The 21,171-nt window shown below is 31.6% G+C and overlaps 6 protein-coding genes across 21 annotated transcripts in view; 4 read left to right on the forward strand and 2 right to left on the reverse strand.

Moving 5' to 3' along the window:
• Window positions 1-4,106, reverse strand: part of LOC127069311 (PAN2-PAN3 deadenylation complex subunit PAN3) — a 6,762-nt gene extending 2,656 nt beyond the window's left edge. Inside the window, exons 1-7 of one of the 4 annotated variants that reach the window (XM_051006183.1) lie at window positions 4,089-4,106; window positions 1,633-1,904; window positions 1,267-1,524; window positions 752-1,127; window positions 538-654; window positions 218-457; window positions 1-138 (exon numbers count right to left, since the gene is read on the reverse strand). The exon at window positions 1-138 is cut by the window's left edge and continues 145 nt beyond it. In XM_051006183.1, the coding sequence (XP_050862140.1) occupies window positions 1-138; window positions 218-457; window positions 538-654; window positions 752-1,127; window positions 1,267-1,524; window positions 1,633-1,710 (1,207 nt within the window). In that variant the 5' untranslated portion in view covers window positions 1,711-1,904; window positions 4,089-4,106. Of the gene's footprint in view, window positions 139-217; window positions 458-537; window positions 655-751; window positions 1,128-1,266; window positions 1,525-1,632; window positions 1,905-2,743; window positions 4,065-4,088 lie in introns of those variants that run through there. The other 3 variants (XM_051006181.1, XM_051006179.1, XM_051006180.1) reach the window with 3 other exon arrangements.
• A 74-nt stretch (window positions 4,107-4,180) lies between these two features.
• On the forward strand, window positions 4,181-5,750 carry LOC127069321 (growth arrest and DNA damage-inducible proteins-interacting protein 1). The gene is made up of 2 exons (XM_051006203.1): window positions 4,181-5,161; window positions 5,293-5,750. Exons 1-2 carry the CDS (start codon window positions 4,677-4,679, stop codon window positions 5,621-5,623), a joined length of 816 nt encoding a protein of 271 aa, XP_050862160.1. The 5' UTR covers window positions 4,181-4,676; the 3' UTR covers window positions 5,624-5,750.
• Window positions 5,751-5,988: 238 nt separating this feature from the next.
• Window positions 5,989-9,886, forward strand: LOC127069316 (transmembrane protein 184C). 6 transcript variants are annotated; one of them, XM_051006194.1, is made up of 7 exons: window positions 5,989-6,083; window positions 6,771-7,074; window positions 7,155-7,191; window positions 7,283-7,560; window positions 7,678-7,884; window positions 7,997-8,212; window positions 8,340-9,886. In XM_051006194.1, the coding sequence occupies exons 2-7, from the start codon at window positions 6,827-6,829 to the stop codon at window positions 8,629-8,631; spliced, it is 1,278 nt and encodes a 425-aa protein (XP_050862151.1). In that variant the 5' UTR covers window positions 5,989-6,083; window positions 6,771-6,826; the 3' UTR covers window positions 8,632-9,886. The 6 variants fall into 6 exon arrangements, with proteins under 6 accessions (XP_050862151.1, XP_050862149.1, XP_050862150.1 ...); XM_051006192.1 differs by lacking the exon at window positions 5,989-6,083 and adding an exon at window positions 6,247-6,699; XM_051006193.1 differs by lacking the exon at window positions 5,989-6,083 and adding an exon at window positions 6,247-6,647.
• Window positions 9,705-13,118, forward strand: LOC127069319 (Bardet-Biedl syndrome 5 protein homolog). 2 transcript variants are annotated; one of them, XM_051006199.1, is made up of 8 exons: window positions 9,705-9,846; window positions 10,107-10,255; window positions 10,344-10,393; window positions 10,501-10,628; window positions 10,724-10,859; window positions 10,953-11,054; window positions 11,181-11,372; window positions 11,453-13,118. In XM_051006199.1, exons 1-8 carry the CDS (start codon window positions 9,806-9,808, stop codon window positions 11,660-11,662), a joined length of 1,008 nt encoding a protein of 335 aa, XP_050862156.1. In that variant the 5' UTR covers window positions 9,705-9,805; the 3' UTR covers window positions 11,663-13,118. The 2 variants fall into 2 exon arrangements, with proteins under 2 accessions (XP_050862156.1, XP_050862158.1); XM_051006201.1 differs by having other exon boundaries at window positions 11,532-13,118.
• Window positions 11,782-15,910, reverse strand: LOC127069309 (WD and tetratricopeptide repeats protein 1). 6 transcript variants are annotated; one of them, XM_051006175.1, is made up of 14 exons: window positions 15,755-15,910; window positions 15,252-15,347; window positions 15,037-15,167; window positions 14,825-14,936; window positions 14,277-14,663; window positions 14,071-14,188; window positions 13,780-13,959; window positions 13,560-13,675; window positions 13,362-13,489; window positions 13,153-13,233; window positions 12,915-13,057; window positions 12,694-12,841; window positions 12,419-12,611; window positions 11,782-12,325 (listed from the first exon to the last, which is right to left on the reverse strand). In XM_051006175.1, the coding sequence occupies exons 2-14, from the start codon at window positions 15,315-15,317 to the stop codon at window positions 12,113-12,115; spliced, it is 2,016 nt and encodes a 671-aa protein (XP_050862132.1). In that variant the 5' UTR covers window positions 15,318-15,347; window positions 15,755-15,910; the 3' UTR covers window positions 11,782-12,112. The 6 variants fall into 6 exon arrangements, with proteins under 6 accessions (XP_050862132.1, XP_050862131.1, XP_050862133.1 ...); XM_051006174.1 differs by having other exon boundaries at window positions 15,699-15,910; XM_051006176.1 differs by having other exon boundaries at window positions 14,280-14,663; window positions 15,252-15,376; window positions 15,699-15,910.
• Window positions 15,911-16,246: 336 nt separating this feature from the next.
• Window positions 16,247-21,171, forward strand: part of LOC127069279 (SKI family transcriptional corepressor 2) — a 95,980-nt gene continuing 91,055 nt past the window's right edge. For both annotated transcript variants that reach the window (XM_051006096.1, XM_051006102.1), the window contains exons 1-2: window positions 16,247-16,371; window positions 16,597-16,692. The gene's annotated coding sequence lies outside the window, so the exon portion shown is untranslated. The remainder of the gene's footprint in view (window positions 16,372-16,596; window positions 16,693-21,171) is intronic.

Raw genomic sequence — 21,171 nt, forward strand, 5'->3', positions numbered from 1 at the left:
AATGAGGTATGAGTGTAAGTGGATTTGTTGCTGTTCCATCGAATGTAACAACGTCCGGTATAGCGACGCAACTCAAACGAAGCCGTGTACGTGACGTTAGTAATACTTTGGTGGGATCCAAACACCTGTATGCCAAGCCTGCCAAATGCGTTTATTTTTATTGTAATAACGATGCTAAGGACAAGCGTATTGTTAGATTAGAGTAATTAATACAAACCAGCAGCGTGAATGACACGAAGTGCGGCAGTAAGTTGTATGATATAACTCCATATAACGCTTTCAGGAAGCATACTACTATGTTGTTGTCTAAGAATAGTATTTTTTGTATGACTGTACGGTCGTGGAGCATTGGGATCCGAAGAAAATGGATCGGTATAGCCGTTCAATTCGGTCGAAGAAAAATGCTTGTTTAATAACGTCTCGGATCCAGGATGATAATCATATACGAACACCATGGCTGTAATAATACTTAAATTAGTATAGGAACATATTTCATTGTACATCCAAATACGCGATGGATACTTTTCAATTACGCACAATGATCGCCAAAGGCCTTTGTAGTAAAGACCTCTCTTAATTGAACTAAATTAGTGTGCGCTAATCGCTTCCACATATCAACCAAAACCATACACTTGGTATTTGCGAGTCTGAAATCTAAGGACATTTCAAGAGTATATACAATACAATTTCTATAATAGGGAAATAAATAATGCAACGACGGTATATTTTATACAATTACACTGGTGCTCACCATGAACACGACGTAAGCAATAACGTGTACCGCTTTTTATACTTGTTGCTTTGTACGTTGAAGTTTGATATCCAAGTACCGTAGAAGTTGGTTTATGAATAGGTTCCAATGGGCATAACTCGTGATAATTGTCTACTTCATTTGGCAGGTCAGGAAATCTCACCACGTCGGGTTGAGCTAATACTAATGCATTTTTTTGAAGTATGTCCATCCTTATACTTTCACTGATAAAAAAGCTAGGAGCTGCTTGTGGCGGGGGTGTGGAAGGGGCAGAGGAGCTACTCGATGAAGAAGTCTTCGTTGGTTTCACAGGTTGCAAATGAGCTGGTGTACCTGGATATACGTAGCCTGCTTGAGCCGTTCCCATGGTAGCAATCTGAATCAATAAAGAGCAATCGTCATATTATAAAATAACACGTAGACATATTTTCTGCTCTCTACAAATTTATTAAGTGGGTGCAAATGTTATAATCGTACGTAAACAGTGATAAGAAATATCCTTAAAAATAACTTACACCATCCGTTCCTTCTTCCCCTCCAACAGCATCTGTGGCAGCATTGCCAAGATAAAAATAAGTTGTACCACCTACATTCTCTTGGGAGTGATAGGAGTTATTGAAAAGATTAGGAGAACTGCTATTGCTACCAGTTAGACCTCTTCCTGGTACAAATTCTGGACTGGCAGTTACTTTCTTTTGCGAATCAAGAGAAAGATTGGACAGATGTTTTGTTACCGCAGTAGTATTCAGTGTTGTCCCAGGACTTTGACGATTCTATTCGAATACAAACATCGTTAAGTACGATTCAATACGAAGTACATGTTATATTATATATCATTTTTATTTCATATACGTATATCGGAGACAAAACGATATTTATACCATGTAGGTAGCAAGTTTGGATTCCAATGGAACTCCATTCGTTTGAGGGGTGTAAGTAACAAACATTGATGGGTCCATCTCTCCTTCAACCACCGCATTTACCACTGTTACGTTTAATCGTTGCTTACACTCCCTTTAAGAACTGTAAATCTTTCTTAAAATATCACCTTAAGCTTGCTTATCCCTTAAGCAAAGAGAAGATAGGAATAATCAATCTTAATATTTCCTTTGTTTTATTCTATGCTTGTACGCTTTGATTTCTCTTCTTCAATCTGTAACAGATCTCATACGTGTATAAAAAACAAGGAACAAAGAAATATGCACGAACACAGAGGAACATGTGAATGTTTATATATAAACATATAATTTTGTCAATCATAGCAAGACTTTATAAGAAAATCCTGCAAAAGGGGTACATTGTATATAAATGATAAATAAATACAAGTAAATGTTTTCTTTTATATTCATAAACTATATCTATATTATAACAAAGCATTTGCGAATATTGCTATAAAATTTTACTTCTTTTTTGTAACCGATATAGTCTGTTCTTCGATTCGCTTCACATCGTATTCCCAGATGCTTTATTAAACGCTTATGACAAAATTAACGTCGCATAAACTTTAAGATATTACTTTTTTTTACACAAGAAACGAATTTAATCATTCAAAAATAGAATACACAAGAATACTATAAATATATTTTGTATGTTAACTAAAATAAAGGCCTGCGTTATATAATAATAATAATAATTATTATAATAATAATAATAATAATAATAATGATAATGATAATAATAATAATAATAAAACAACAACAAAAAATCATTAACTCTTAAATAGTATTGCATGCCAAAGTAAAAACAAAAAAGAAAAAAGAACAAAACTTATGAAAACCCATGCATTCTTTAAATCTACAGAGATAGACAGTTTAGAGATAAAGAGCAAAAAAGAAAAAAAGAGAAAAGAAGAGAGGAAAGAAACAAAAAAAAAAAGAAATGAAAACAATTCTATTTGAAAATACAATAACTCGATTGGGAAATCAACGCTGTAAAATTTCTTTCATCGAATTAATATGGTAATGCAAAAAAATGAACTAAGCTAAATAATACCGGGGGACACAGCACAGTGTGAACACATATCGTAAAATAAAAGAAACACGACGCTCACACGACGACAAGAGTACAGATCCGTACGTACGTACAACACGCTATAGTAATGGCAGCTGATTTTGACAATACACATTGGGGAAAGAGACGCACGCATATAACCTTGACTTCGATGAATTTCTCTTCGAGGGCTTAACGCGTGCAATCTAAATCTAAGCGCATCAGTTTTTCGCGGGAAAAAAGAAGAAGAGAAAGAATGAAAATTCGTAGCTCGCGAGAGATAACCGTAACGGTAGAAGGTCTTTATCGATATAAAAAAGAAGATAAAAAAAAAAAGAAAGGAAGAAAGAAAAATAGAAAGAAAGAAAGAAAGAAAGAAAAGGATTGCTGTGAAGGGTACGCCAAGTTAACATTAATCTTGTTCGTTGTGTGACATACACACACAACAGAAAGAGATGAGAGAGAGAGAGAGAGAAAGAGAGAGAAAGAGAGAGAAAGAGAGAGAGAGATCGCGTCGGTTGCGTACGGCGCGAAAATGTCTTATTAGCTAAGCTTTTTTTTTTCTCTTCTTATCGTTTCGTTCGAATACAACCGAGATAGTAAAGATAATATTTTGGAAGGAACTTGATGATTGCAGTCTGACCGTTTAATAACATGTTTCCCTTCATCCGATCCAGACACAAAGGATATAGAAGTAGTGTAGAAACGTTCCAATCTTGTATGTTTATGGCCTTCTCCCTTTTGCCTTCCTCAGAACACTCTTATTTCTATCTCCTTCTCTCTCACACCTATTCATGTCCTTCGATCGCAGCTGTCCCGCTATCGTTCGCTGCTACTGCTTCTGCTACCACCACCGTTGTCGTCGTTGTCAATGTGTTGTCGTTGTCGTTGTCGTGGTCGTTGTTGCGTTGTGATTGAATCGTCGTCGTCGTCGTCGTCCTCGTTATTGTCGTTATATTGTCGTTGTTGTCGTTGTTGTCGTTGTTGTCGTTGTTGTCGTTGTAATCGTCGTAATCGTCGTCGTCGTCGTCGTCGTCGTCGTCGTCACAGTCACAACTTGTTTCGGGACCCACGCGGATGGTTAATATATTAATCTTTCAAATTACATCAGAGCGCTTTATCGTTCATCGCGAACGAACGATATCGAATAAGCTTATGAACGTACAAACTGTTTTACGTGACCTTGCTCTTTTATATGATCAAGATAATGGAAAATTTCTATTCTCTTTTTTACCAAAAGATCTTTTTACGTCGAAAAAAAAACCCCGATTGGATTGTTTGATTTTTTTATAATAACGTTTGATTCGCGCGCGCTCGCTCTCCCGTTCACGTTACTTTTTTTAATTACCTCTAATCGTAATAGTTTGTAAATAATTTGCGACGATAAAATCTGTCTTTTTTTCTTAATCTTAATTTTTCTACTTTCTAGATAATATTCAATGTTTAGGTAGATTTTTATTCGATCGTTACGTCCAATTGCTTTTCTTTATGTACGATAATATCGATTCTGATTGGTTTACGTGAAAATGATTCTTACGATGTGATTGGTCGTTTCAAGACGCAATATGTCTATTCGATGAAGACGATTAGTAGAGAAAAATATAGATATAAGAACAAAAATAAATTATTATTTGGATAATAATCATAGAAGAAATCGTTGCAATATTTTAATGTTTTTTTTTTTTAATATTAATTATTAATTCAATAAAATAATTTACAATATGTTTGTCGAATAAGATAGTAACACCATTACAAATGAAGGATAGTAGTACGTAATCCGACACTCTCCATCATCTTTATGAACAATGTTGCATTTATATGAATGAAATCGTAGCCTAAAATCAAATTATTATATCATTGTAATAATATTATTGTGTGTGATATAAGGAAGAAAAGAAAAATTGACTGTTACATTGTATATTAAAATACTAAAAAGATGAGTTTAAAAGTGCTATTTAATTTGAATACATCTTTATATATACGTAGGCAAAATATATTAAGCAGTAGATATTTTGCTTCAAAAACAGAAAAAGATGTTATTGTTAGCGATGAAAAATCTATTTATGAAAGTGCGGAAGAAACACCTATTTATGATTTCGAACAGCAAGAAAAAAATGATGAACTTGAAAAGAAAAGGAACAAGTCGAGACTTAATCCACACCATAGGAATATATTGTTTGGTCAACGTCCTTACGACGAATCTATAGAATGGTTTCATAATACCGTGAAATATAAGAAGCGTATATTAGGTAGATATGGTATGAAAGCGGTAGAAGTGCCAGTAGGGTTTGCATGGCCAACGCCAGAAGAAGTCGAAGATATGAAGGAATATGAAAGAGTCGCTTATCCATATAGTATTCAAGAAGAATGGGATAGAATAAAAGAAAAAAATAGAAAAGAGGCAGAAGCTATAAGGGCTAGGTATAAAATTTTTGTAATTGTATACTTTTGTTTTCTGTATATATATAGAAAAAAATAGACTTAGTAGCTTCCAATATATATACTGTTCTTTTTGAGGATAATCTACATCGATCTCTTACAAAATTTTGTAGAGAAGCTGATATATCTCAAAAAATGGCCAAACTGGACAAATGGATAAATGATTTGAATACAAGACTTGCCAAGAAAGAAGCGGATATGTTAGAAGCAAAGAAAAATAAAGAACGTTTAATAGAAGAAGTTAGAGATCTACTTGGATATGGCGTATCCGTAAATGATGAGAAATTTAAAGCAGTAATGGCAGAAAAAGAAAAGGAACAGAAAAAGAAGTTGAAAATGGCTAAAAAGAAATTAAAGGAAGAAAAGATATTAGCTAAAATGAACAAAGTTCCACAAAATGATGAAAACCAAACTACAGTATCTTTGAATGAGCCAATAAAATAAATCATGCTATATAGTTATTGTACAGAATATAACATTAATATAATGTATATAGATATGTATAAACATAAAATTATTCCTTTTTTCGTATAATTTAATAAAGCATAAAAATTTTTTACAATAAAAAAAATTGAATTTAAACATATGAAGAGAAGTTACAACATATAAAGATAGGTTCACTATGCTGAATCTTGATTGGTCAATTCTCATATCTTCGCTAATAACGACCAATCAGAATTTCAAAATTTTATACTAGGACTTTTACGTTTGGAAATTTATTTCTTGTAATATTATATACATATATACACATATCAATAGATAATATTTATTATTATATATATATAAAATTAGATAAATAAATATATTATTTTCTTTACATACAGAACATTTACATCAAGCTCGTACAGACGTCGCTTCTTTCACGAAAGTATAAAAAATAAATCGGACTTGACCGAATAATTAGGTAAATATTTATATTTATTTGTTTATGTAGAAATTTCTTGACAATCAATAGCAGATATATTATTTTAAATAATTATTCGATAATTTATGCCAAGGTCGAAAAGATTTTTAGAAAAAGGTCCATTATGATTGGTCGATTTTTTTTCTCGATATTAGTACTATCGATGTGCGAGTCACTGTCACAGGGACGCACTAGTTGAAGTTAATTATGTTAGTTTTTATCCGATCCATAAAATATATGTTTGTGATGGTGGAATTGTTACTTTGTAAATAATATATATTTTGATAAACACGTTATATTTTTAGAAGATTTATGTCGTATAGATAAATGCAATAAATTTCAAGAAGAAATAATATCAATGTAAATTGATTAACGTTGTTCGAAAGAAGAGGTTAAAATGATTGACATTAAACTGTCATTGTTAACCGATTTCTCCTAGTGTTTTTATCTGTTCACAATTTTATTAACGATATAGTAGTGACTAAAGTGTTTATATTATCTCAACATCCTCCTATTTTTTAACGATGAATGCTGTTAATATCCTATTATATGATTTTTACGAAAGTAAATAACGTCTTATCAGTCGAGCGATAAAATTGGTAGACTTTGATATACTGTACTCATTTTATATTCGTTCAAATAATGATTTATAATAGTTTGATATATAGAAGAATTTATTATTTTCAGTATGAAAGTACACACGTTACAAAAGTATGTGAAATATTGTACATCATATAAAAGCAATGGCTTCAATCTGTAGACGATGGAGATTATGGATATTACCAGTTTTGACTTGCTTGTATGCTCTCTTAATTGTTATATTAGTACCAGTTTTAATAGCTAATTCTATTAAGACTGATTTTAATAAACAAGATCAAGGTGCATTAGTGGGTGGAGCGTTTGTATTATTGGCATTACCTATCGCTTTTTATGAAATCGTCCAACATATGATATATTACACTCAGCCTAGGTTACAAAAATATATCATTAGGTATAATGTGTTATTTTGTGTATATGTACATATAATTTTTTATAGTATAATTATTTAACAAATATTTTCGATTTGTTTAGAATATTATGGATGGTACCTATTTATGCGGTAAATGCTGTGAGTAAATCTTAAAGTAATCTTCAAAAATTACATATATCTATATATATATATATATTTTTTTTTATGGTTTATTGGATTGATATTGTAGTGGTTGGGACTTGTATATCCTGAAGGCAGTATATATGTGGATAGTTTAAGAGAGTGTTATGAGGCATACGTGATATATAATTTTATGATGTATCTGTTGGCCTATCTAAATGCAGATCATCAATTAGAACACAGATTAGAAATGTCTCCTCAGGTACATCACATGTTTCCTTTATGTTGTCTTCCTGATTGGGAAATGGGACGAGAATTTGTACATATGTGCAAACATGGTATTTTACAATACACAGCAGTTAGGCCTATATCAACTTTAGTATCTTTGTAAGTATTATTGAATTAATATGTGATTTTTTTTTTTTTTTTACTTTATAAATAGCTCGCACTGTCATAAAACGTTTTATAACGTTCGATACATTTTATATTATTATATCTTTTTAGTATATGCGAACTAAATGGAGTATATGGAGAAGGAGAATTTAGAGCAGATGTTGCTTTCCCATACATGATTGCTCTAAATAATTTGTCTCAATTTATTGCAATGTATTGCTTAGTTCTTTTCTATCGTGCTAATTCGGAAGCTCTGAAACCAATGAAACCAATTGGAAAGTTCTTGTGTATCAAAGCAGTCGTTTTCTTTTCGTTTTTGTAAGTTTTTTTGTGCTATGGAAAAATCGTTCTTTTTTACAATGAAAAAAAAAAAAAAGAAGAAGAAGAATAATTATGCAATCACATTAATTTCATTAATTTTTTCTTACAGTCAAGGAGTTATAATCGCTTTGTTAGTATACTTTGATGTAATATCAAGTATATTTAAAACAGAGAACACTCACATTATAAGAAATATATCTTCCAAATTACAAGATTTTTTCATTTGCATCGAAATGTTTTTAGCTGCGGTAGCACATCATTACAGTTTTACATATAAACCATTTGTAAATTTAGCACAGAGTCAAGCTTGGTGGGATGCATTTAGGTATGAATCACTTATTGTTCGTAATTAGTTGTATCAAATTTAAATTAGTGTTGCAAATATATATATAATTAATTAATGCGTTAAATAGAAATTATATGTATACGTGTGTGCATGTGTTTTTATACAGGGCAATGTGGGATGTTTCCGATGTACATAACGATATTAAAGAACATTTAGGAGTTGTTGGATCATCATTAAGTCGCAGAATTAGAGGACGAAGTGCTTATCAACAAGCATGGGGAAGTGCGACAGAACGTACATCGCTTCTTCCTGAAGCAGCAGCAGTAATGCCTAGAAGCGCACCTGCTTGTTCATTTTCTAGTTATAATACAGCTGAAAATGAACAGAATAATAATCCTGGTGATAGTTTTTCTGTATCAACTGACATAAATACCGATACTAATAACATAAGTACATAGTCCGGTGTCGAAATCGTACGTATGTGAGTAAGAACATTTGAATGGACATAATATCATACTTTCTTTACACAAATCAACATATATCATTTAAACGAAAAGAAAAAGAAAGAAGAACAAAAATACACGAGTATACAAATTCTCATAAGTATAACAACAAAAACAACAACAACAACAACAACAACAACAACAACAACAACAACAACAACAACAACAATAATAATATAATAATAATAATAATAATAATAATAATAATAATAATAATAATAATAATAGTCTGCCTTTTTGTAAGGTATTTGAGAACAAGGATTTGATAAAACAATAATAATAATATAAATGTCAACTTAGCTTTCAGTATATTTTAATTTAATAGAATTGATAAATTTTATGTTACCATTGATATTGCCAAAAATTGTCTATATGCATATTAGTTCCTTATATAGAACAAATTTTATTTAGGGTCTACTTGTATGTGTGTGTGCGCGGTGTACGGTCACATATGTATATACATGATGTATTACGATGCTTTTTTTGCCTTCAAGAGATGCGTGATATACTTTTTTTTTGTGGAAATTCTTTTTATTTCTATAGTAAATATAGAAAATAAAATTTTGGAAATTGAAGGTTCTTTTCAAATGAAAATTGCAAATATTGTGTGATTAAAGAAACGATATTATTTATTATTTAAATAGTATATTTTCTTGAGTTTAGTATTATGCTCGATTGTATTATTAATGAATTAATTACAATTCTGTTATAATATTATAAACTATTTCATATATGTTTCATAGATTGATACGCGAATAACGTGTATAGCTGCACATTTATAATTGTTTAAAAATACTTACATACTATTTTTAATGATAATTTTCTTTATTAACCACATTTTAGCTTTAAAAAATTATTAAATTTTTAAATTCTCTGTATGCGTATATATAAGATTCAAATATTTACTTTATATTTGCCTAACAAATGTGTAGAGTTTTATGTTGCGAGATTTAAAAATTGGCGCCATTTCGTAACCACGCAACATGGCGATACTCATTGTGCGTATACTCTATATGTATATGTTATGTAGCATTGAGGTATTGACGAAGAACGTTCTCAATTTGGTGTTTTATTAAGTTCATCAATTAAAACTCTTACAGGTTTTTAGAACGTTATCAAACACGTGATAATGTGGCAAGATAAAGAGATAAGATTCGATGTATTTTACACGTAATTATTTTATCAGAATAATAATTTCATAAAACTGGCACATTTGTGAAATATTTTTTTTGGCGCACTTTGTTATTTTATTTATGAATATTATTATTTAATTTCTTGGCCTTGAATATATAAATATATATATATATATAATATTTTAATTCGAGTTTTTAATTAGAAATATTAAATGAAAGAAAATGTAACAACGAATTTGTATAGAATAATCAATAGTATGATAATTATATCGATTATCTGTCATTTTATAAATTCAGTCAGATGCAATTACGAGTTGGTGAAATTATGGTAGACAAACTCGATATGATAGAAGACACGAAGGGAAACTCTGGTGACAATGGAAGATTAATTGTAACGAATTTGCGAATTTTATGGCATTCCTTGTCTCTACCAAGAATTAATTTAAGTATGATCGAACCGACATAAATTTTAGGATTCTATTAATTTTTATGAAAAAAGAAAAAAAAGATGTAATTAATTTTTATCGTTTACAGCTGTTGGTTTCAATACTTTCGTTACAATAAATTCGAAAACTGTAAGCACAGTAAGTATCCTTCGTTTAGGTTTATAAAAAATATTGTATATTACGTTTAAAAAAATTATGATATATATATATATGTGTGTATATATATATATATATTTTATTTATAGGTTAAAGGTGGACACACACAAGCTTTACACATTTTAACATCTTTCCGAAATAGTCAATACGAATTTATATTCACAAATTTAAACTCGATAAGTACTAGACATTATACCTCGGTTATTGGTGTATATAGGTGCGAATTTATTTTTTGGTTAATCAGAATAATATTTTAATAATGATAATAATAATAATATGAATAATAAATTAATTAATAATTTGTATATGCAGAGCTTACACGTCGTCTAAAATTTATCGAGAAATCAAATTAAGAAGTGGTATTGTCAATGAAAATAGATTGACTTTATTGCCACACGAAAAAGTTCATTCGAGTATACCAGATGTTTGGAATTTATCTGTGGAACAGGTTACATATCGTTACCTTTGTTTTTTTATTGGGTATTTTCTTTTCTTTTTTGAAAAATAAAAATGATGTAAATATCGACGATAAACATTTTAGGGAAATGTCGGAACTTTCATAGTTACGAATATTCGACTTGTATGGTATGCAGATATGAATAATCAATTTAATGTATCGATGCCATATCTATCGATTGCTAGTGTAAGTAATCGATGAGTTATACATCTCTGTATATACATATTTCATGACTGTATGTTTGTCATGCGTATTTACTTATGTATCTATACACATGTATATCACTGCTTACGAAGAGTAGTTTGTTTTTAGGTTACGATTAGAAACTCTAAATTTGGAGCGACTTTAGTAGTATTAAGCGACGAAACTAACAATGGATATATTTTAGGATTTCGTATAAATCCAATAGAAAAACTTAATACTCTTCATAAAGAAATTAATATATTAATAGCAGCGTATAAGAAGTCACCGATCTTCGGCGTAGATTATACTCTTGAATATCAGGTAAAGTTTATTCGATGTAAAGCTATAAAATAATATATTTCGATATTTTTTCTTCGGATATAGAAAGGTTTTAATTATAGGGACCGATGGAAGAAGAAATTCATCCAGAACGTTTCAACGAAATACAAGATAATCAGGGCGATATTTCTGATGTTATAGGTTATTATTTTTTTGAAGGAGGTTCAACACAGAGGAAACCTAATTTTTCGAATCAATTGGGATTGGCCATAGAAGATCCTAGAGAAGGAAGTACTTTACAAAATTTATGGGAACTCGTTCCTTCAACTTAATCGATTACTCTACGTGCTTGCGATAGGAGAATATTTTCTTATATAAATTATACATCTGTGTATCCTGGTGTATATATATATATATATATGAAACAAAGGTAAGATTAACTAACAAATAGTAAAACTAGTACATTAGATTTTATTAAATACAATTTGCAGAAACAAAAATTATATATTAATTTTCTTCTTCTGTACATTTTTTTCTCTATCATCGTTCAAAAACAAATCTTTCGATTAAATAGAGAGTAGAATGTGATGTGCGGACTTTTAGAATATCTAAATTAATACCAAACATAAAGAAATAATAATAAAAGAAGTGTGGTGAAACTAAAAATGGGGTCTAATTAAAATGAAATAAGATATATTACGAATATAAGGCGTGCGATATTTTTTGATGAGAAAATTTTATCAAATAATCGACATTAGTTTCTTTTCTCTTTTCTCGAAGGCTTAGCTTGGTCTACAATTTAAAGGGTGAACAATCGGTTGATCGTTTTGATCATCAATTTCTTCGTTAGGTTCATTCTCTTCGGGTTGTTCAACTGGAAATCTATAACCCATGTTAATGAGCATTAATTCAAATGGATCTCTATTCATACGTATTTGATTTGCCGATGCAGCATCTTCCAAATTTTTTATTTCCCTGTCGTTAATACTGCCATCCTAGAATTTATTTCAATAAGAAATTAGTTCTTTTTTCTTTTTAATAATATAATCCAATTGTAGTAGTTTTATAAGAAATATTAAAATATTTACTTCTGGTAGCGGGCTCCACAATCTGATAACTGGATCTATGCCACTTGTTGCCAATAGACATGTCGATGGATGTGGCTGAAGGCAATTTACAATTCTATCATCACCTCTTAGTACACGTATAATATTTGTTGTATTCCGATCCCAAATAAAAAAGGAACCATCGTCCGATCCAGCAACTATATATTGTCCATTGCTTAAATAACATTTAACATAATTTTTTTATTGTTACTTATTAAGTTATTATTATAGATGACTCGAATAATTTTCTCACATACTTTCCAAAAAAATTAGCTTCTTTTATGTCTGTTGTAGTGTTACAATGACCGCAAAATCTCATTTTATAATCTATAGTATTGCTTCTCCATTCTTTCTCATAGCCTGAGATTCGTGAAAGATCTTGTTCGAAACTATCGATGTCCCTTCCTGAGGAATACAAATATTTGGTAAACGATTAAAATTTATATCTTGTTAAAAGTAAAATTCATTGTAAACAAACCAGAATCGATAGCTTCCTTAATATCCATTTTCAAAGCTTTGCACGCAGAGTTGGATGCATACTCAGGAAATTTGCATAGGAAATTTTTAATAACTTTTTCAGCTTCGACCGATCTATTTAGATCAAATAAACATCGTGCTAACCTGCATAAATATTGTACATGTATATATTTACAACAAAATAAAATTACGTAGATTTGACCTCGGAGATGGAATAATTTTTTTTGTTTTGTTTTTACCTAAAATGTGCCTTTACATGTTGCGGATCAAGAAGCAAAGTCGTCCGACAATCGCGTAAAGCAGCATAAGTATCACCATCCCTATAAATCGTATTATTATTGAGTTTATGGAAATGTTAATGCTTTAAAAATGTTCTTTCCGCTTATATGAATGTTTTCTTTCTGAATTGTAAATATATAAATTGTTGTATTAACAATCGTTTATTTACCAAGCGCGTTTCATAAATGCTGCAGCTCTGTTAGCAAAAAGTACAGCTGCTGTGGGGCAGTAACTAATAGCTTTATTATATAAATTGATTGCTATAGTATATTTTTGTTGTTCAAAGCCTTCATTAGCCTGTAATAACAAAAATATAATTGGATAAATACGTATAACATTAAATTCACTTACGATATAACAAATATACCTGACGTTTTAATTCTTCAACATGATGAGGCAGAGTTCTAATATTTGTATTAGCAAGATTAACATCACAGTTTTCTATACAACCATTTTTTGATTTTGAATCTTTTTCATTCGTCTCTGTAAAAAAGAAAAAAAAAATTATTATGCATTTACAAACGACAAGAGACCTATATTACGTTACGTGTAGTTAAAAAAAAAAAAAACGTATAAACTATAATCACCTGAAACACTTTTAACATTGTAACTTTGAAATATTTTCGAATTCTTTGAATTGTTGATATCATACAAATAAATCTGTTCTCCGCCCATATTAACTAGCAATTCATTCCCATCGGCACTAAAGGTCAAATATGTTGCTGTAAGGCTTCTATTACCATCACGCGGACGTGAGTGCAGATGGCCTATTTAATGTTAAAGAATAGTCTCCGTTAGAGAGATCATGTAACAGGCATCAAAAAGGAGGAGTAAGTACAAAGGAGCCGCGTACGCTATCTCTGATCGTACGAACGAACCCGCGATAAAATACTGTGCACAACCCAATGGTACATTATCCTCCGGATCACCTTCGCCGCTTCGAATGAAGCTAAGATGTCTCCTGTCCCAGTCAACGTGAGGAAAAACAATTGGAACCTGTAGATATTATGGAGTACATAGAAAATGTTTTTTCACATCTATCTGATAAGATATAAGATATAGATAGTAATTATTTAATACTCAAAACCTGAGAATGTTTGATCATTCTACGATCATACATCCGTATGTAAGCATCGTTAGCCCCAATAGCTATCAATTCTGGTCTCTTAGGATTTATAGAGATGCATTTTCCTTCCGCTGATCTTCCCATGTGATTCACCAAGTTTATAAGTACGTTAGGCTCGTTATTTTCACACGTATGTGGTGCACGTATATCGTACTGCAGTACCAAACCATCTTCGGCCACGCTCCAAAATAACGAAGGTATACTTCCTATCGTAGCTATACGTTTAACACGTCCTAGATGACAATAGCATGCAAGGATCGGTTCCGTGAGACTAAGATCGTGTACTTGTACTTTACAATCAGCTGCCCCTGATACCAACACATTATTATTTGTCTTTGGCATGAACTAGAAACAAATATTGATTATAATGAGGTCATAACTTAGCTCAGCTCGACAAAGTGGAAGTATCATGTTTTCTGCTACAAATCAATAAATTGCTTTATAAATAGATCGACCGACTGATCATAATAAGAATATTTTTTATCAAATAATATATATATATATACCTTTGCAGAAAATATATTTCCACGGTGTCCCGTATGAATAACTAACTTTTTTTCATAACGAAATGGATCCCATAGTATAATATTTGTATCATCCGAGGCAGAAGCTAGCACTCTGAAAACATATTTGGAAATTATTTATCGTTGGAACAGATAAATTATCGTTAAATTTACGTCGACTTTGTTTCAGCGAGATAGAACAAAACGATACGTACTTTCCTGTTTCATCCCATTCTAAACAATTAACACAACCAGAGTGACCGTTCAATTCTTTTTCCAATCCCAATCGTAGTACTAGGTCTTCGGTGACGTGTAATTTTTGAGAGACTGTATGCGCTATAGATTCCTATATAAAATAAGGTCAAATAAATAACGAATGGAAATGAATGTACGGCGTGGAGATCGACGTAAAACAATTTAATAGTCGTACTTGTATTTCCCTTTGACGAATAAGATTTACAACCGTATAATCTTTTTCCTGTCTATGCACTGCCATGTTTATCTTATGTACCGTTTCTTTTAATATCTACAATAGTATTATATTAAATTCAGTAACTGAAAACAATAAAAGAACAAAATAAATCAATGAAATCAATGAAATTAATGTTAATAAATAAAAAATTTACGAGTGATATACATCGAAAGAATTAAAGATACGTTTCGCAATTGGATTAAATGTTCGTTAAAATATACTAATCTACGTATGTTATATATACAAGAACATAAAGGAACGTTCAATAAGAAAGTCAAATTAGAAATCAATTGTGTGCGTTTATTATCGAGTTACGAAAACAAATTGCAAATACGAGACGATGATGTATGCATCGATAAGGAAAAAGTTAATCAGTATACGTGAAGATTGATTAAAACAACTCACCTATTCTCAAGTTGTACAAGACATATCTTAAAAAGTACAAAGAAAGCCATACTAACACTTCCAGTGTTATTTCACACGCATATAGTAAGCTTCAAAATCAGCATATTCCATTCTCTCTCCTCTCTCGTGGATTATGGAAAAAAAATTAAAGTTTCGTTAGAACGTTTCTCATGAAAAAATACTGATCAACGTTACATTCCCACCATCGAGTATCAGAAACAGTGCTCTCAATCTGAAAACGATGAATTTCCTACTAACTCGTTTTGAAAATGCACGCTTTTCCCGCCAATAGAATTAAGCTTTTTCCGAGTGATTTAACAAAAATTAAATGATCGATTTTATATCGTTTTCATTAACGAAAATGATTCTTTTTAAAAGTTATTAATTTTTTCGATATAGTTGAGCGTACGTATATTTTTTTATATTTCATCTCAATAAAGTAACATACTACCTTATCGAATTATCGATCGAGTAATCTAACTCCTCCATCTTGTGGAGTAGCTACGCGAATTAGTCGGTAACGTAGAACGCGAATGAAGTGTAACGGTTTTCGCGACTTTTCGAGTACTTTCCGTTACGGATTTAATTTTATCGTTTCTTTTGTTTAATTTTATTGTTAGAAATCGTAACACGGTTAGAAATCAGTTACGCAATATCCATAAAGACAAATCAGGTAATTGTTATATTTCTTCGAATCGCGTTAATATATTATTTCGAAATAATAGTATCTATTAACGATATAACCTAATTAAGAAAACGGTATTGCGATTAATTATCACTCGTATCAATATCTTCAAATCGTAGCAATTATTTTTATTATTCGATAACTCTGATACCAATGAAACGAGTAAAAATATTGATTAGGGATCTATTAAAAATGAATTTATTTCTTTTGCAGGCCCCATCGTCAAACGTTAGACCACATACGATTTTATTATACGATTGTCGAAGAAATTCATCGCCATTTTCAAGTAAATATATAACGACACGAACGGTGAGTTGTTTACAATATAGATACTTGTATTTTATTCTAATACATATGTAACCTAAATCGAAGATCTCTTCGCATGATTTTAAGAAAAATCGATTCGCGATGCGTTGGGAAAAAGGAACCAAAAAAAAAAAAAGAGAAAGAAAGTCAATACTCGAATAAAACTATCGAAAATAGACTGGAGGGAGGGCAATTTAAAGTTCAAAGTTCACAGTCCACAAATCGTCCACATTCGTAGTTACGATTACGATTACGATTACGATTACGATTACAATTACGATTACGATTACGATTACAGTTATGGTTAACAGTTACGGTCTCGATGTAAGAATATTCGAAGTGGGAACTTTACAAGAGCAAGGCGTAGATATCGTGCCCGTTGTGGTTTCTGCAAAGTCCCGTGGCAAAGACGGAAAGTCTAGCTAACGAGGGAGCCAAGAACAGCTTACTTGGCGGAGGCAGACCATTTTCGAAAGTTCCTCGAGTTGTGTAACAAACTTTACTCGGGATTGGTTGCCCGAAGGGACGGGTGGGGCTGGCGGAAGTGAGAAAGAGAGAGATAGAGATAGAGATAGATAGATAAAGAGAGAGAGAGAGAGAGAGAGAGAGAGATAGAGAAGTAGAGAGAGGTAGAGAGATACAGATAGAGAGAGAGAGAGAGAGAGAGAGAGAGATAAACGAGACGAGTAAGTCTCAAGTAACATGGCCAAAGAGGAAGGGAACGATGGAGAAGAGTTCCTCCGAGAGAAGAGATTCAGTTAGGAAGGATACTACATAACCGATATATATATATATATATATGCATGTATATATATAGGTGTATATATATATGTATGTATAGGTATATATTATATACCGTCAGACCCGTCCGACGAAATACGTGCAAGCACGTAATAGCAAGCGATACGGAGATACCTTTGGGAACGTGCCTCTTTTTCGAAGCTTTCCATTTCAAAATTGGAAGTATAGTATGTGTATACCTTAACGATATATTTTTTGTATATTCTCATTTCTTTTTTTTTCTTTTCTTTTTTTTTTGATTTTTTTTCGCTCTCTTCCCCCTCCGTCGGCCCTCTCGTCATTTATCGATGCTTCTGTGCGTCTATGCATTCGTCGTCGTTTTTTCTTTGTGTTGTTGTTGTTGTTGTTGTTATTATTATTATTATTATTATTATTGAAATATTTTTGTATTCGTCGATTTTCGTTTATTCGTTCGTTCGTTCGTTCGTTCGTTCGTTCGTTGATAATCGAGTTTCAATTAAAAAAGAAAAGGGGAGAGGGACAGAGAGGACGCGTTTCGATTTCTTCTCTTTCTCCTTTTTCCCGATTTATTAATAAGCTCGTAAAAAGCTTGAGAAGCTCATTTTTTCGACGATCGACTTTCGTTAATAAAACTGGAGCTTTCGTGTTTTATAAAAAGAGAGAGAAAAAATATCTAGAATCAAAAAAAAAAAAATATATATATATATATATTATATCTAAATTAGATATCTATATATGTCAAACAAAATTCCTAACTTTTTATCAGAAATTCGTCCGCCATATATTTATCCAAAAGATCACAAAATATTACTTTAGGAATTTCTTACGATCATTAAATGATATAACGAACAAAATGGATAGAATAAGAGGAATGTTCCTATCGATAGGATCGAATTCGAGATGAAATATTAGAAAGATATCGCGCGTTCATTCAGAAGCCGCGAAATGCAGCAGCGACGACGATCGACGTCGTCGGTCTATGCCCTCGCGTTTCTAATTCCGCCGCTTACTCGCTTACTCGCTCGTTCATTCGCTCATTCGTTCGCTCGCTCGCTCGCTTGCGCGGACGTCAAACAAACAACCGGCAATTAAATGCAAATACGGCTAATGCGTTCTGGGTCGGATGTGCAAGTCACCGTGCTCGTTATGGAGATCCACCCGCGGCCATGTTGTTTCGTCCAGTGTGTGTTAACTGAATGTGTTACTCTATCTATCTATCTATCTATCTATCTCTTTCTCTCTTTCTTTCTCTATCTCTGTATCTCTCTCTCTATCTCTCTATCTTTCTATCTCTGTCTCTATCTTTTTCTTTATTTCTTTCTTTTTTTTTTCTTTCGTTCGTTCTTTCTTTCATTCTTTCTCTTTCTCTCTTTATTTCTTGTATACTGTACAAGTCGATATCGATGTAAACGTCCGTTATATAAAACCGGCTTAAAGATACTCATCGAAATAGAAGAAAAAGAATAATAATGTTCTACAAATAACCATAAGCATCATCAAACGTCCACACTCTCTCTCTCTCTCTCTTTCTCTCTTTTTTTCTCCGTCTGTTTCCTTCAAATTTCTTGTTAAATCTTTTACCGAGATCTAATGATCCCAACGTAACTAGCTAATTATTTCTTAATAGCAAAAGAAAAAAAAAAGGGAAAGAAAAAAGGATAAAGAAACAGCAACAAAATAAGATTCTTTTTTTCTTTTTTTTCCCTTTCTTTCTCTCTTTCTCTTTTATTTTTTTTATTTTTTTTTCGAGTAGACATATCTAGAGATAATAAATTAATTTAATTAATAACATTTTGGAGATGGGTAAAATTTTTCCATAGATCTTTGAACGTTCGATAATACAAGCTATAATTTAGCATCGTAATTATCGTCGATGTGAAAAGAGAATTAATTTAATAAGATAATAGTGTAGGTATGAAAGATTTCTCTTTTGAAAAAAGATTACGTACGTATTAATAATTATAATACATGGATACTAACTAATTTTTTTTCTTTTTCTTGTTTTTTCTTTTCTTTTTTTCGATCAAATCTTTTACACACACACACACACACACACATATATATATATCTGTAATTATAAGGATACAACGATCGCGGGAGCTGACATACCTAAATGACGATTTTCGATAAGAAGAAAAAAAGAAAAAAAAAAGAGAGAGAGAGAGAGAGAAAGACTATCAGAGAGTTTTCTCATTAGAACGAGTCGGATTATCGGATTTGTCTAGAATTTGTCGAATCGTTCCGATTCCTTTCGATATTCTCCAAGGACGTTGATCCCAGCCTATTGAAAATCGCGGGAGGATGAGTATAAACCTAGTACGACGAACGATCCTTTTCGTCCTGCCGGGTCTTCCTTTTGACGCGACGCATCATCAACGTATATATATATATATACACATATATCTAGCGGTACAGTATATAGCTACAATATTGAATGGGGATAGCAATGTTACTGGTGATGTCGTCGATGAAGAGAGAGTGTGAGAGAAAGAGAGAAAGAGAGAAAGAGAGAGAGAGAGAGAGAGAGAGAGGGTGCATCGTGTTGCGTGTTCGTGTATACGTCGATCCGCATTATGGACTATGTTCGTATATTACCGGTTCTCGATACACGAAGCCTATGCACGTCGCATAGAATAGACCGGTGGATTACGCGTTATATACAGTCTGTGGGATTTGAGGGATATCGTGTAGTACACACACGCGAGACTAAATCTTTCTCTTTCTCTTTCGTTCATTCTCTCTTTTTTTTCTTATAAGAAGAAGCCAGAAAAAGAGAGAGAGAGAGGGAGAGGATATCTCAAAGGAGATTAGATCTTTTCATTGTCATTGATTTAATCGAGCTTTATCTTCTCGTGTTTTATATATCTTCATGACTTGACTTCTTTTTTAGGGATCGAAAATTATATATATATATATGTGTGTGTGTGTATATTTTATATAGATTTCTTTTTTCAAATCAGGCTTTGAGATCGGGTTAGTAAAGAGGGATATATATTATTGACATTGATTTTATTTATTTCGTTTGGATCTTTTATACTTGTGTTATTTGATTAATTGAATCGTATAAATTAGGATCGAGGAATATTATATTTATTTGTTTTTGTTTAAAAGAGATTCGTTTTATAATTAATATATATATATATATATATATATATATATATATATATATATAGATTGATTCGCACGTACATGATGTAGAATTTAGTCGAGCAAGCGTGCAATACACGTTCGAGCGTGACAGCACGTGGCTACAATATCGAAATCTTGATCAGCGTATAGATCGAGCGAACGCCATTCGTCAAGGTTCTGCGAGCTCCCTACAAAATTGTGATACCGATCTTTTTCCTTGCATTAAGCCGCTCGTCACGTGTACGAAAAATTTTTCGAACGAAACGTATCGAATAATACGTAAGCATATAGGTGTACATATAGGTACGATTACGACTAAACTAAAGAGTTTGATGATCTAAACGATTATTACGTTCTTACAACCGATTCTATAATATTCTATTATTAATTTACTAAATATACTAAACTTAATATTAATATCGTAGTATCTGTATCGATACGTGTATCACACTTGATTACTTGATACTATACCTTTAATATCACAATAACATTATTAATATACAATATCACTTTTACAAACATCGAATAAAAAATTTAGAAGCATACGAGAAGTTAATGAAATCAATCGATTGATATTATGAAGTATATATA

Source organism: Vespula vulgaris, chromosome 15 (assembly GCF_905475345.1).
Source record: "Vespula vulgaris chromosome 15, iyVesVulg1.1, whole genome shotgun sequence".
NCBI classification, from domain to species: domain Eukaryota; kingdom Metazoa; phylum Arthropoda; class Insecta; order Hymenoptera; family Vespidae; genus Vespula; species Vespula vulgaris.